The sequence below is a fragment of the Chenopodium album genome, chromosome 19, assembly GCF_948465745.1.
Source record: "Chenopodium album chromosome 19, dcCheAlbu1.1, whole genome shotgun sequence".
Classification (NCBI taxonomy): Eukaryota; Viridiplantae; Streptophyta; class Magnoliopsida; order Caryophyllales; family Amaranthaceae; genus Chenopodium; species Chenopodium album.
In genome coordinates this window covers 5,851,407-5,867,661 of record NC_137852.1, presented here as the reverse complement: position 1 = coordinate 5,867,661, position 16,255 = coordinate 5,851,407, and the positions used below count along the sequence as shown (strand labels likewise).

The following is a 16,255-nucleotide window of genomic DNA, read 5'->3' as shown; positions in this document are numbered from 1 at the left end:
TAGCTAGAATCTTCCTTATCATTAATAAAGAGTACAGGAGATGAAGTGGTTGGAAAATGTTACATTCCACTTTCCAAGGGATTATTGTAATAGTTTTGCATTCATCAAATTATCAGTCCACATAATTACATTTTTTTTTTTTAATGCAAATTCAGATTAAATCGTGCGACTGCTGACTTTGGAGCAGTGAGTATCTTAATTACTCCGTACTGTATTATTTTTTTTATAGGGTAATGTTATATGTAACCTAAAGGTTATATACTACCTCCGTTACAAATTAATTTTACAACGATTTGACATAAAGTAGAGAGGAAAAATGTCTAATCGTTGCAAATAATATGTAACGGAGGTAGTACTTATATATAAGCATTTAATACACTCTTGAAAATGATATAAAATTAGGAATTCATGACAAAAACACGCGTATACAATGTAATTAGTGTTTATAATTTCATGATTTCCTAACTTTAATGCTTATATGTAGCCCTAAGGGCTATGTATAACATTTTCCTGTTTTATACTCCCTCCGTCCCCAAATGATAATCCCTTATGGGCAAAAATCACGGGAATTAAGAAACTTAATTAAAAGTAATAAAATTACATGAGTATGTAAAATAGTAGAGAGAGAAAGTAATAAAGTTCATTGGAAAACAAATTTTCATGGGAAAGTTAAATTTGCACAAATATTGTTGCAATTGGAGGGAATTTTGAAAAAAAATTGATATTAATAGTAATTGAAAAAAGCAAATGAGACTATCAATTTGGGACTAAAAATAGGCCATAAGACACTATCATTTGGGGACGAAGGGAGTATTAAGGTGGTTTCTTCGAAATAAATAATAGATCTTGTGAGATTGTATTGTAAAACTCATCAGTTTTGAATATCATTGAAGTACATAAGTACAAGTATTTGTCATAGTTTCGCTTTATAGACCAGATATATAAGTTGATCAGAAGTTAAAGTCTTAAAGATCGATATACAAAAAAGAATTGTTGGTATGTCTACACTTGAACGAGTTGCTGGATATTGAGGGGAAGACAAACGGAGGAGCCATTGATACATTGAGAAGCAATGAAAGAGTTGACAGCTTCAGTAGGATGACTACTGTCCCAAAAGAAATGTTTGTTTGGATTTGTGCATGCTTCTAGTAATGGGATGCATGTCAATGTGCCATTTCCCCACGTTTTGCAACATGGATTTTTACTATCACTTAACCCTGCAAAATATATGTATCATATATATTGCACTCAATTCAATTAATTATACAATATGTATATAGGAAAGGGGTAAATACAAGTTAATCTCTTAGATACACAAAATTTGTTTATTACATGACATTTTTGTAAATAAATCAACAACTTTTTTTAATAAAAGTGGGTCCCGTGATGATGACTGAATAAAGTTGTTGATTTGTTTACCAAAATGTCATGTGACAAACAAATTATGTTTATCCCAGAGATTATCTGGGGCTTCCTCGGAAAGAAAGGAAAAAAAAGATAGGTATAAAATGTACTTAAAAATAACGTATTTCAAGGGATGTATATTAAGTTAAGGGATGGAGCGAGTATTTAAATTGCATATTATTAAAGCAAATCGATTGAAATATAGGTAGCATACGTACCATGATTACTGGGGTTGATAATAGCATCATAACCAAGCGAATTTGCATGTCCAAGTATGAAATGAGAATGTTCAAGAGTGGAACTCAATTTCTTCAACATCAAATCTAGCTCAGTGTTGAAATTTATTACTATTTGATTTACATTTTCATCACATCTTCCATTGGGCTTGAAACGCTTAATCATTGATTCAAGGCAACCAAGTGGTCCAACCTCTAACACCACCACCTTTCTAGCTCCTAACTTGTATAATTTCTGCATCAAAATTATAAAAATTGTCAATGTATTCCGAAGGTTGAAACTTAGGAGAGTTTGGTACACAAACAAGAACTAGGAGATTTCATACTAAAACCAATTGGTAATAGTAGAAGTAACTCCCTCCAATGTGGGACGACACTCACAAGTAGGCCACGATGAGTTTCAACAATTTGTATAATGTTTTAAGTTGCATAAAATAAATACTATAATCACCTGTAAATTTAGCGATAATGCATCAATGAGAAGTTGGGTAAATTGTTGAGGATTGTAACGGTCCCTAGTTTCAGAAGACTTGCCAAAGTAGTTGCCGAGGAAATCATTACTGCCCATTGAGACCATAAATATGGACTTAGCCAAGTGTTGGGAAACCTGACTTTGGGTTTTCAAGTTTGAAGATAAATGATTCCTCACCGTCCTTTCAAACAACTTTATTTGACTATCCAAATCCAAGCATATACCCTGCAAATTTGTACTCCGTCAACATATTAAGGTAAATACATAGTTATAAACACATATAGCGGTACATAGCTCTAAGTGGTACATATAAGTGATATAACATATATACTTGTAATCAAGAAACTTAAAAATGAAAATCTTAAGACTAAGTATACATAAACTAAGTACACCGATCTACACATGTTGAATTCTCAAACTTTTGAAATTCCATCCATTAATTATATCTAGACAATATGAAATATATTTTGGCAAATTCTATGAACATTCTTTCCCAAGGAACCCAAGTGAGATAATGCATTTTGAATATCATTAACCAAAAAATTGATAAAAAATACTGGTAATATGAATATTGGAAAATGAATTCAGAAACAAGGACACAAGGCAACATTTGGTAGCTTGACTACTGAGTACTGAGAGTCTGAGATACAAGTTAATTTCGAATTTATATGCAGTTGATTCTAAATTTCAGAAAAGTCATAAATATATCCTAGCCAAAAACCCTAAAAAATAAATCCAACCCGTATTTGAATTTTGTTTCCGTTAATTAATCTCAAATAAGAAATGTTGATGAATTAATAATTACTCTTTCTGTTTCAGTTAACTTGCCCACGTAACTAATTACTTCCTTCGTTTCTTTTTAATTGACACGTTTCTTTTGTCATGTTTGTCAATGCATAAATTTAACCATTAATATTTTTAATTACCGGTAACCAAAAATTATAAAAAGTTGATCTATTGATACTATATATCGTGATGAATCTAACAAGAACACATATGACTATATTTTTGTTTACGTATAAAGCACAAAACACGGCCAAAGGGGGTGTGTAAATAGTGCTACAGTCAAAATGTGTCATCTAAAAGAAACAGAGGTAGTATTTGTATACTCGGATCGGTAAGTTTGATGGAAGTGAAAAATGAGTTGGTTCACGTGGAACACAACGAACTCAAAAGAAAAATTATTAGAAATAATTAAATTAATTAAAAATTATTATATAAACTCAAATACACGGTAATTAACATAAGCAAATTAAAAGCTACTTATATACTACCTCCGTTTCATATTATTTGCAACGATTTGACATAAAGTAGAGAGGAAAAATGTCTAATCGTTGCAAATAATATAAAATGGAGGTAGTAGATATATTTTCGAGTACGCAATACACATAGCTAATAATAAAGATAAAATAAGCAAACAATGAATAATATACTTAGGTGCACCGTGAAGTCCTGCACCCGAGTAAATTACTTGTAACAGACTAACAGTATACATTAAAAGTGACGGGTAATATTTTGAAATTATAGATCCACGTGTGCCACAAGGCCACATTTAAGCACAATAGAATTTTTTTTTTTTTTTTCAATTCTATGATTTCTATCCCTCATATCGTAAGGGTTGGTCAAGTTGGTAGACCTCATCGTATCAATGGAAATATATTTGGAGTACCTATAACGTATATTGAAAATATCATCAATGGAATTTCAGCACATGCATGCCGTCAAAATCGGGATTATTCTTGATTGTTTGCCGGTCTGTTGCACGAGTGATTTGGAAATAGTTGGCACCACGTACGTACAGGGCCGCATTATTAATATTACTCCTATTAGATAAGAATGTATATCATAATATGATATTATGAGAATACCATAATAAAGTGTTAATTTTAAGGACATGTTTGAATTGGGGGTAATACATTAAGGAGTAATAAAAGTCAAACTAAGTAAAATAAATGTAAAGATAGGGAAGAAGAAAATAGTGATGGTGTGTGATTGTAAAAAAATTATATAGTGATGTCGTGATGGTATGGTGTGAGGTGAAGAAAGAAGAATCAATACCCTTATTTTCGAGGTAATGGTGGGTAGGTAACTATTACCGTCATTACCGTCATTATGAGAGTAATAATTCCACCATATCTCTTTTTTCCTCATAACACGACTACCTTATTTCATTTGTAAACACCATGTCTTCTACAACAATACCTCTAATTACTTTTGTTTTTTCAAGTTTGACTTTTATTACCCCCTTAATGTATTACCTCCAATCCAAGCATGCCCTAAGAAGTAGTTGAAAGACTTGAATTAATTTGAAATTATTTTTTTTCTATACAGTACAATGCAAAAGGAAAGAGAGATATCATGCACATATATATCAACGATATTTGGTGCAAATTTATATAGACCTTAAGAGTACACGGTACATTTAAAAGTTTTTAGGGATACACGGTGAAGTTTTTAAAACGTCAAAGGTACATGACACAATATCCTTTCTAATAATAAAGACAACAGATCAACGGTGTAGATTAATCAAAAGCTAAAAATGGACGGTGTCAAATACAAGAATAATTATGTTGTGGCTTAAAGTTTAATGTAGTCCATGAATCTTTCCATTAAATTAACGTGCATGCATTAACTATGTTTAGTCCGTGGTTATCAATATGAGACCGACTCTTGCCGTTTTATGTACGTGCAAGTGCAACGTGCATGAATGAGACTACGAGAGCAATAGTAAGTGTATGTACTATGCAGACAATGCATATAATTATAGAAAATGGAATAAAAATTGAAAAATTATTTTCCTGAAAACATTTCACATCAAATTAAACCGAATCTACGAGTAAGCTAATTAATTCAGAGTCTGAGAGCAGTATGTAAAAAATGAAATGCAATATTATTGATATAATTGGCGGATATCTTACTATATCTTTTCCAGTTTCGGGTAAAATGCCACAAGCACCAGATGCATAATTATACCCCGTAAGTGAATTTGTCCGGAATGGCTTTATATAGGGTGGTGAGAATGGCAGTCCAAGATACTCAGCTACAATAAAAATTTAAATAAATTATTAACTTATTTATATATCAGATAAGAAACTTGTACGTGCAGTGTACCAAATCTAAAATTGGGGCATGAGCAACGATGATAAAATCATTAACAATGCATACGTGTAAAAGATAATAAAACATGCATAGACTAAAAAAACATGAACAACTAATTTAACGCTAGCATTACTATAGAAATATAGAATTACATACATACAACTATACAAGTAACTTATAATACATACTTCGACATTAAAATTGGACACAAATTAAAGAGTATGAACACTACTGTAAGTATTTGTTGACCATTGCATATATAATTCTATAGTATAAAATAGGAAAACGATCATTAAATCTATTTCGAGTGAGCACAAATAATACCATACGTACCTATAAAATCGACGAGGAGTTTGCCATTGTTGAATCTTCCAGTAGGGCCTTTGGGGAAATCTTGACCATAAGGAAGGTAGTTTGCTTTGGCCAATGTAGGCAACCAATTGTTATTTCCACCATCAAATAATGAATCTCCAAAAACATACAAAGCCGGTACTAGAGGTGTTGAAGTACAATAATTACACCACAAAAATTGTGACAAAAGCAACACCAAGCAAATATGTTTTGCTTGCACCATTTTTTTTTTTTTTTTTTTTTTGGGGGGGGGGGGGGGGGGGGGGAACTCTCGTACCTAAGAAGAAGAAAGGTAGGTATGTAGTAGCTAACTAAATAACCAAAATTAAGTACATTGTTAATTAAATTTATTATATATATTGATGTAGGAAAGTCAATGTTTAGTTTAATAATTATGGTGTATAAATGTATATACATCAATCATATAGTCCATTATGAAATAATAAAACTGTGTTTGTTGAAAGATAAATGGACCTGAGAGCATGACATGCAAACAAGTCATATATACAGCAGATCAATTCAAGTTAGGAAAATTTAATTTATTTGAGTCAATACTTTTCTTATTATTATTTTTTTTTGAAACAATACTTTTCTTATTAATATAAGTATACTTGGTAATTTTAATAATTAGCATAATTGCATGTAATTAATGAAAAGTTATCACGATCTTTATGCATGTATTGTAACCTCAATAGTCAATTCTGATCCTTCGATCATCTACAACAACGAACGAATAGACCCTTATTACTGCTAGCTTTGCCATGCCCTAGAATAATGTTGAAAAGTATAGAAATTGGACTCGTCCTTCCTTTCTTTATGACGAATTAAACTTGAGTATTCAATGTCGAAGTAGTCTGCTTCTTGCCTTGATAGTAACGTAAATTCACGAGACTTACAATTCCATGTAAACGCTACGTGAAGCTACAACATTAGCATTATTAAGCTCCTTACTAAGTAAGACCATAAGACGTACTATTATTGACACAAAAACATCATCACCCACGGCCAAAAGGAGACAGAGGAGTAATTTGACACATATAATACATACATAATTTTCATTGCATGTACTACGCCACAAGTTTCAATTCATAACTCGTTAATAATTGCAACAATTGAAATTTTACATTAGTTATATACTGCATATGATTTTGAGCATGTTTTTTTACTAGAGGATTTTTTAAAAAAAATGTAATGGAGTACTTATTTTTGTAAAATGTTACTAAGCTGGAATTCGATAACTAATAAGTACATTAAATTTCATCAAAAGCAAACTGCAAGATTATATTGTTGGACTTCCCCACTAAGCGAAGTAACTTAATTGGGGATAAATCCGTACTGTATTTAAAGGGGAATGCAAAAGTGTTACTTTTTTTTTTTTTTTTGAATAAAAACTTAAAAAGTGTTACTTTTTTTTGACAAGCTTGTAAAATTTATCCTGCTTTTCAATTCATGAAAAATTATAGAGTAGAGAGTACAATATTAATATTGGCGCGATAAATCAAATAATAATAAATGTGTCAATAATCATTATATATTTATATCTATCAATTATGACGTAGTAATTGTCCATGCATTAGGACTCCATGCAAGCAAATGAGTTTTAAACTTGAACAAGCTGTTGGATATTCATAGGGACGCAAACATCAGAGCGATTGATATATACAATGAGATGCAATTACAGAATAAGTTGCTTGAGTTGGATGATAACCATCCCAAAAGTAGTGTTCGTCAGGATTTGAACAAGGTGTTCTCCCCGGTTTGCACGACAATGTACCATTTATCCATGAGTCGCAACACGGATTGCTACTATCGCTTAACCCTACAATATTATGTATGCACAAATTAGTTTGAGGTTTATCCATTCGAAAAAAATCAGTTGTCAATAATGACAAAAATAAAAAGATTTTTTAAAAAATGTTGGCATACCATATTTTGTGGGATTGATGACAGCATCATACCCTAATTCATGTGCTTTTCCAATAATAAAGTGTGAATCTTGAAGAGTAGAAGTTAAATTCTTGAGCAATAATGCAAGTTGAGTGTTGAACATTTTGACAATTTCATTTTTATTTTCATCACATTTATCATTTAACTTGGCCTTCCTAACAATTGATGGAATGCAACCAATTGGACCTAGCTCGAAAACCACAATCTTCCTCGCTCCCAAATCATATAGTTTCTGCATAATTTGAAAAGACAAAAAATACAATACTACTATTAATCAAAAGCTAGTTAGTAAAGTCGTTATCAAGTGCCTAACAAAATATATAGAATTCCTTCATATGTTTGGAGTTAGTTGTCACGTACAATCACAAACTTAAATATGAAAATCAATATAAATAAGTTTTTTTTAAAAAAAAAACTCACCTGTAATTTAGATGATAATTTCTTAGTAAGGAGTTGTGCAAATTGTTGAGGATTATATTGCAATCTTGTGTTTAAGATGCCAAAATAAGTGTTGATGTAATCATTATTTCCAACAGAGAAAATGAAAATGGACTTGGCCATGTGTTGGGATAGCTCGGCTGAGGTTTTAAACTTTGAGGACAACTGTTTTTTCACGGTCTCTTTGAACATTACCATTTGTTCATCCAAATTCAAACACTCGCCCTGCAAATAAATGATATACAAGTACGTGTTTAAACATTAATATCTTTAACAACATACTCTAATACTCCACACTAATAATGTTTTGATTTGAAATTACTGTTGAAAGAAATTTGACAAATCTACATATGGATCATAATTAACTCTCCATGATGTATTGCACAAAATAAAAGTTTGAATTTTAACTACATATACATTTATGTAATTAATTTTCTTTTATAATAATGTCACCACTAAATCACTAATGCACTAATAATCAAGTATCTTCTATGCATGTGGATTACACCATTGACCATTATAAACTTTGTATATAGTATTATATCTCTCCGTTATCTTTGGAGGTGAGGAAATAATACTTAGCTTATTAGGTGGTATTCTACACGTATGCATTGCAAATTATATGATTTGCGTTGACCATGCATATATACATTAATATACATCGCAAAAAGGTATATGTAATTACTACGAGTACTCCCGTTCAAAAAAAAAAAAAAATTTACTAAGAGTACTAATATTTTAAGGATCGGAGTTGTGATCAATACGTTAATTAGTGTAATATACATCTAGTGTACGGTGCACCCAACTTTAGCTTTTGCTTTTTATTTAGTGATTAAATGAACAACAATCATCTAAATGAGAAATAAATATTCTTAGATGCACCATACACCCAAATGTATATAACAATATCTCGTAAAAATAAGGCCTCGTATAGATAGTATTAAGGTAATAAGGTTATAAGGTATATTATTGCTTTTGGGTTTAAAAAAAAAAAAGGCATATATTGCTTTTGATTTTGGTACATGATGGAGATATATTGGGCCTAAAAGGTAATTTATACGTACTTACTAATTTATCATATCAAATTCAAATAATAAAATTAAATGAGCAAAATATTTTCTAAGTTAGGGCCTGTTCACATTTACTTAATTTCAGTTCAATTCAGTTCAGTTCAGTTCAGTTCCAATCAGTTCAGTTCAGTTCAGTTTAGTTCAGCTCTTAATTTCCCTCTCACATAAAATATTCATTTCAGCTCAATTCAGTTCAGTTCAGTTCAGTTCAGCTTCAATCAGTTCAGTTCAGCTCAGTTCAGTAAATATGAACAGGCCCTTAATATGACCATACTAATGTCCTACCAATGGATCAATTCCCATTATCCAATCAGGTGGATCATACATTAAAGCTACTCGTATTTATATTTAGTTGAATTTGTATACGGAGTATTATATATATGAAACCATATTGCTATATTTCGTATAAATACTTTATTAGGTCAAGGAGCTATTCCAATTTCAAAGTTTTAGAGTTAAACGACTAGTTCATTTGACGTATAAAGTGAACTCTTTCTTGATAATGGGTGTGGCGACACCTAACAGTCTAACACTATCAATTCAAACATATGGTATGTATATGACCAATATGTAACAATTTCAACCAAAATGTTCAAAGTAAGTTGTAATTAAAGGAGATAAATTTACTTACAATAAACTTTCCAGTTTCATAAAGAATTCCACAAGATCCAGAGGCATAGTTATACCCCATGTACGACTTTGATCTCAACAGTGTTGATACGCTAGCAATTCGAGGTGGAGGATACGGCAGTCCAAGATAATCAGCTGCATATATAGCAAACTCATCAAGTCAATCAAAAACTCGTACAAATTCATATTAAAAGTTATCAATAAAGTCTTGGCTCAGTAGTTAATCAAGACTCAAATGAAAGGTCACAGGTTTAAATCTCCCTCTGATCTCTCAAACGTGAGTACGTATAATCAATGTGTTATAGATAAAGAGTAAGAACTATTAGAACATACCTATGAAATCGACAACGGTTTTGCCATTAGTGAACCTTCCAGTAGGTATACCTCCAGGAAATTCGTGGCCATACGGAGGGTAATTGGCCTTAGCCAATGTAGGCAACAAGTTATTGTTTCCACTATCAAAAATTGAATCACCAAAGATATAAAGCGCAGGAACAAGAGGTGGTGGTGAACTACATTTCGTACACAAAAAATTCATGAAAAATAAAAATATGTACAAGAATATTTCTATTGGTCGTACCATTTTTATTTTATTTTTGTGTAGTTTTGAGGATATATAACTATATAAGCAACTTTTTTTTTTTTGGTTTTTTTTGTTATCTATTTAAATGGGATATTAGCTTGTTTGTATAAAGTATAAACCCAAAAAAAGATAGATGGGATCGATACAAACAATCTAACATGAAAGTCCCATTTATTTACGGAAATGAGTAGGATTCATGTTGCCTTTTATAGAAGGAAGAATATGAAAAGGTGCTTCAAGGGTAGTGAATACTGAATAATGATGTAATCCGCGTATAATTGATTGAGCCACGAGTCCACGAGGATACCATGCATCATTAAGATAAACAATAAAACAAATTTTAAACAACATTTCCATTTTTTCGGAATCTCAACAATCTTTTTAACAAGTGATGACCATGAACACTCGTTAGAAAATTAAATTATGATTTAAGCAATCCCTTTTTGGAAAGTTTTTATAGCAAAAATGTACTAACCGAAAGACTGGACCATATGTCTTAACGTATAGTGATTATTAGTTAAATTTTACAAAAAAGTACAATTTTTTGTAGACAAATGCATACAAATGATTCAATAGAAGTGCCAGGCCAACTTTGTATTATGCAGAAATTTAATTGACAATGGTGGATTTTATTTTGTTTCATCATCAGAACAAATTGAAGTGAAGACAAAACTTACCTTACATAATATCTTGGCCTGAAATTTCATCAAACAAACAAAAAAGGCTAGAATTCATGGATCGATAAGATTCATATTCAGTGTTATTAATGTAACAACACAAGAGAATTTTTTAAAAAAAGTTTGATAAAGTAGTACTCCGTATTGAACTATTATTGGTTAATAATTGGGTCGAAAATATTAAATGATGCAAGTATATGTATATCAATATAAGTGTCTAACTTGTTAATTACCCCGGCTATATAAATCTCATTCAATAAACTACAAGTAAATAAATATCAACTCATGACACATCAAGATATAGATCCATTTTTAGATAGTAAATTTTTTTATTTTTGCTTCTTGATAGTTTAGGTCACGGTCTTGCGAGAAGATGTACCTAAGCTCCTCAATGTATCTTACTTTTCAAAATAAATAAATAAATAAATAAATAAATAAAAATTAAAAAAAAAATCAACTAACGCAATATTAAATCGTGTATATATGCACTTCACAAGTATGATATATACTATATTAATGAGAGTAGTAGAGGCTTAGAGTTTCCTTCCTGATTCGTTCTAAGGGATCCTAAGATCAATTTTCATCATCTACCTTTGTGTCTCTCTATCGATCACCAAATATAAAAATAAAAAAAATTAATAATAAAAAATTAAAAGTATGATATATTGATGTGTCTTAGTTTGGTTGATCTTTACTCTTAAATTTATGACGTGTCTACATTATTGTAATTGTTATTCGTCTTAAAAACACACAAGTAAATCACTTTCAGCAATTTTTTTTCATTTGAATTTTGAATCACTTTGTCATTATACATTTAGGTGGCGAAAAAAATCTTAGTTCTTTTTTTTGTTTTTTACCACCTCACAAAAACACGAAAATCTCTTTTACCACCTCCCAAAAAAAGTATTTTACTTTACCACCTCATAAAAAACACGAAAATAGGTTTTACCACCACTGAACTGATTCCGTTTAGGAATCCGTTAAGTGGGCCCATAAAGCCACGTGTCGTGTTATTATTGGCCAAAAAAAAAAGAAAAAAAATTAAAAAAAAAAAAGAAAAACCTAAAACTACCCAGCCACCACCACAGCGCCACCACCCCCTTCCCCCCAATTCACCACAACCCTCCCCGAAACCACCACCCGCGTCGCACCACCAGCCCCAACCCACCTGAACCCTCCCCCTCCCTTTCCCACAACCGCGTCGCCCCCAAAAACAACCAAACCCAAAACCCTAGATCCCCACCACGGCCACGAATCTGGCCACAAATGGCCGAAATCGGCCGGTTTTGGGGCTCAGTGGCCTTGATCGGCCGATTTCGGCCTTTTAAGGCCAAATTCGTGGTCGTTTTTGGGGGGGATGAGTTTTGGGTTTGGTGGTTTTTGGAGGCGATACGGTTGTGGGGAAGGGAGGGGGAGGATTCAGGTGGGTTGGGGCTGGTGGTGCGACGCGGGTGGTGGTTTCGGGGAGGGGTGCGGTGAGTTGGGGGGAAGGCGGGGGTGGTGCTGCGGTGGTGGCTGGAGTAGTTTTAAGATTTTTTGTTTTTTTTTTTAATTTCTCTTTTTTTTTTAACAAATAAAATGCTGACACGTGTTACTGTGAGCCACACTTAACGGAATTTTTGGATGGAAACCGTTAAGTGGTGGTAAAACCTATTTTCGTGTTTTTTATGAGGTGGTAAAGTAAATTTTTTTTTTTTGGGAGGTGGTAAAAGAGATTTTCGTGTTTTCGTGAGGTGGTAAAAAACAAAATTTCCTTTTTTTTAAATAAAAAAGGCACTAATAACTCCAATCAATATCTGAAAAAAAAAAAACCATCTACCTCGCTATTTCCTTGATTTTTAATCAAAAAACATGTGCTAATATCTATCAATAATGTTGACCTATTTGTCCAAGCATTAACTCGCTAATTAAGCCGAAAACTATATTTTAAACTTGAACAAGCTGCTGGATATTCATAGGAACACAAACATTAGAGCCACTGATACATTGAGATGCAATAACAGAATATGTTGCTTGAGTTAGATGATAGCCATCCCAAAAGTAGTTTTCATCGGGGGCTAAGCACGGTGCTTCCACCGGTATGCACGAGAATGTACCATTTAACCATGCTTTGCAACACGGATTGCTACTATCTCTTAACCCTGCAACATTACATGTATAAGAGTCACTTCTAGGTCCATTCATTTAAAATAAGTTGTCGTCAATAATAATTGGCCTATTGGGCCATTAAAAGTATAGAGGATGCCCCAGTTTCTCACGGTGAGAAACGAATTTGTTTCTCATGGGGGCATTTTTGTGAATAAATCAACAACTTTATTCAATTGTGGAGCCCACAATATTAAAAAAATTGTTAATTTATTCACGAAAATGCCTCCATGCGAAACAAATTTCGTTTCTCACCAACAGCGAATTTCCCAAAAGTATATTGCAAATGAAATAATACGCATGTAGAAAGGCTTTAAAATATTGACATACCATATTTTGTGGGATTGATGACAGCATCATATCCTAATCCATGTGCTTTTCCGATAATAAAATGTGAGTCTTGGAGAGTAGAAGTTAAATTCTTGAGCAATAATGCAAGCTTAGTGTTGAACATTTTAACGATTTCATTTTTATTTTCATCGCATTTTCCGTTTAGCTTTGAACTCCTAACAATTGATGGAATGCAACCAATTGGACCTAGCTCGAACACCACAATCTTCCTCGCTCCGAAATTATAAAGTTTCTGTCATAAGTATTCCATGTTGTTCCCTATTATAATCTCATTATAACACAATTTAAAATAACAAATAATAAATCTTAATAAATTGATAAAATAAATACCTGTAATTTTAGTGATAATGTATCAACAAGGAGTTGTGCGAATTGTTGAGGATTATATTGTTTTCTTGTCTTAAAAGGACCAAAATAAGTGTTGATATAATCATTATTTCCCACTGAAAAAATGAAAATGGAATTGGCCATGTATTGGGAAAGCTCGGTTGAGTTTTTGTACTTTGAGGACAATTGTTTTTCCACTGTCTCTTTGAACATGCTCATTTGTTCATCTAAATTCAAACACTCACCCTGCAAAGTAAAATATTCGAGTTTAAATATAAATATCTTTTGTCTATTAATTACGGAGTTATAAAATTTAATACTCGTATTATATAAAAACAAATTTGACTATTATCTTGCGAAAATATTTGTTTCTTTGTGTATCAACAAAAATAAAAGTTTCAAACGAGACAAACAATAAATTTTTTTTTTTTTTAATTATCTTTTACAAAAAAAAAAAAAAAAAAAAAAAAAAAAAAAAAAAAAAGTTTAGATTTACAAATTCTATGATAATCATGGGCCATGGACATTAGAGATTCAGAGACACTAGTACACTACACTTAAATCATTGAAAGTTCTTTAACACACTTACTTTGGAAAACGTGTGGGCCTCACTTTCTTGTAGCCCATATGAACACTCTTGGGTCAGGTTTGACTTAGGTAGTTCACTTTACTATAGCACTTCCCAAATTCCAACCCAAATCCAATTGAATTATTAGTCTTGCAACACATACACTTTTTCCCCTAATAAAAAGCTTACATACATCCAAATATATTTAAACGCAGAATATTTAAAATAAACGGAACATCAAAAATTTGGCTAGGACTTACGAGTCTATTATGCATATCTATTTGGGGTACCGATAATTAGACTATACCTCACTTATTACTACATAACCTAGGCCCTTGAACCACATGCTTAAGTAGCTTAGCTAATTGGGACGAAAGAAGTAACTAAATCGAATAATCATATAGAATTCATATTTATGAACAAACATATAATTTGACTTTGCATGGTATAATAATTAACTTTCCATGGTATGTAGGGCGCAAAAAGGTAAATAACAATTGCCCTTCAATTTCGATGACAATTAAATAAATTCTTGAATATATGATCTCCAATATATATTATGATGTCGGAAGATCAAAAGGTACGTTTTTTTTTTTTTTTTGCTTTATTTATTTGATTTATTGTCATAATTATATCACCACTTAGCCACTAATCGCGTAGGATAAGAGGTGGTATTGTACACGTTTGCGTACAATAGTTGAGATATGTAACTAGCCAAAATAAAGGTATAAAGAATAGTAATAAAGATTTTATCTTAATTAAGGACGTATAATTAAGATAAGTTGGGCCTAAAATGGCCAAAATATATAATATTCATAGAGATATGCGTGTCAATGTTCCATATGACCATATCAGTATACTGTATATCACATTGAAATGAGCAAAAAATCAAAAATACTTCTTAGACACAATCAATGGCACCATGAATTCAGCCTATGACTATTATATTTTCACTCATTTATTTTGGTGTATGGAGAGGGAATCGATCCCAGAATCACCTGAAATCGGGAAGGAAGTATTAACCATTACTCTTATTTCTTTTTTACTTATCGTAAAAGCTCAAAATGAGCAAAAAGTGAGTGTGAATGCACCATATGGCATATGCAACATAATGAAACTTTTAAAGGTGATAATTTGAGTCTAAATTAGTAGAAAAGAGTTTGTGTGTTGCTTACGATAAACTTTCCGGTTTCAGGAAGAATGCCACAAGATCCAGAGGCATAGTTGTACCCCATATACGACGTTGGCCGGAATACGCTAACACGCGGTGGAGGATACGGCACTCCAAGGTAGTCAGCTACATACATATATAACAAACTCAAACCAATCAATTGAAAACATACATAGCAAAGATATCACTATGTAACATTCATGTGTACACGTTTATAAACTTAAAAAAAAAAAAAAAAAACGAACAATAAGGTTAATTGTGCTATATAAATAAAACATACGTACCTATAAAATCGACAACGGTTTTGCCATTAGTAAATCTTCCCGTAGGCAAACTTCCAGGAAAATTGAGACCATACGGAAAATAATTAGCCTTAGCCAACGTAGGCAATAAATTATTATTTCCACTATCGAATAATGAATCACCAAAGACATAAAACGCAGGAACAAGAGGTTGTCGTGAACTACATTTTGTGGACAGAAAATTTGAGAAAAATAAGAATAATATGTGCAAGAATATATTTCTTTGAACCATTATTTTTTTAATTTTTTTTTGTAGAAATATGGAGCTTTTTTATGTATTTATATGGAAAAATATGAGTGTTGCGTAAAGCCTGATGAAAAGATAGAAGGGGTTATCAAATACAAACAGTCGAACATGAAACCCACATCTATATAGTGAGAACGAAAATTAGTGGGATTTATAATTTATGTTGCTTTTTAAAGAGGGGAGAATATGAAAAGAAAAGAGGTTCAAGATTAATGATGCAATCCGCGTCAATCGTCA

At 31.8% G+C, this 16,255-nt stretch overlaps 2 protein-coding genes and 1 pseudogene across 3 annotated transcripts; all 3 read right to left on the bottom strand.

Moving 5' to 3' along the window:
• Nucleotides 1-1,002: 1,002 nt before the first annotated feature.
• Nucleotides 1,003-5,785, bottom strand: LOC145596023 (GDSL esterase/lipase 7-like). Its single transcript, XM_081652455.1, has 5 exons — nucleotides 5,545-5,785; nucleotides 5,031-5,152; nucleotides 2,092-2,337; nucleotides 1,623-1,875; nucleotides 1,003-1,217 (listed from the first exon to the last, which is right to left on the bottom strand). The coding sequence occupies exons 1-5, from the start codon at nucleotides 5,783-5,785 to the stop codon at nucleotides 1,003-1,005; spliced, it is 1,077 nt and encodes a 358-aa protein (XP_081508581.1).
• A 1,377-nt stretch (nucleotides 5,786-7,162) lies between these two features.
• Nucleotides 7,163-10,269, bottom strand: LOC145594683 (GDSL esterase/lipase 7-like; annotated as a pseudogene). Its single transcript, XR_014102858.1, has 5 exons — nucleotides 9,981-10,269; nucleotides 9,649-9,782; nucleotides 7,930-8,172; nucleotides 7,489-7,741; nucleotides 7,163-7,381 (listed from the first exon to the last, which is right to left on the bottom strand). The product of XR_014102858.1 is annotated as a GDSL esterase/lipase 7-like (transcript).
• A 2,421-nt stretch (nucleotides 10,270-12,690) lies between these two features.
• Nucleotides 12,691-16,117, bottom strand: LOC145595291 (GDSL esterase/lipase 7-like). The gene is made up of 5 exons (XM_081651676.1): nucleotides 15,754-16,117; nucleotides 15,474-15,595; nucleotides 13,734-13,976; nucleotides 13,383-13,635; nucleotides 12,691-13,048 (listed from the first exon to the last, which is right to left on the bottom strand). The coding sequence occupies exons 1-5, from the start codon at nucleotides 16,001-16,003 to the stop codon at nucleotides 12,834-12,836; spliced, it is 1,083 nt and encodes a 360-aa protein (XP_081507802.1). The 5' UTR covers nucleotides 16,004-16,117; the 3' UTR covers nucleotides 12,691-12,833.
• Nucleotides 16,118-16,255: the final 138 nt, after the last annotated feature.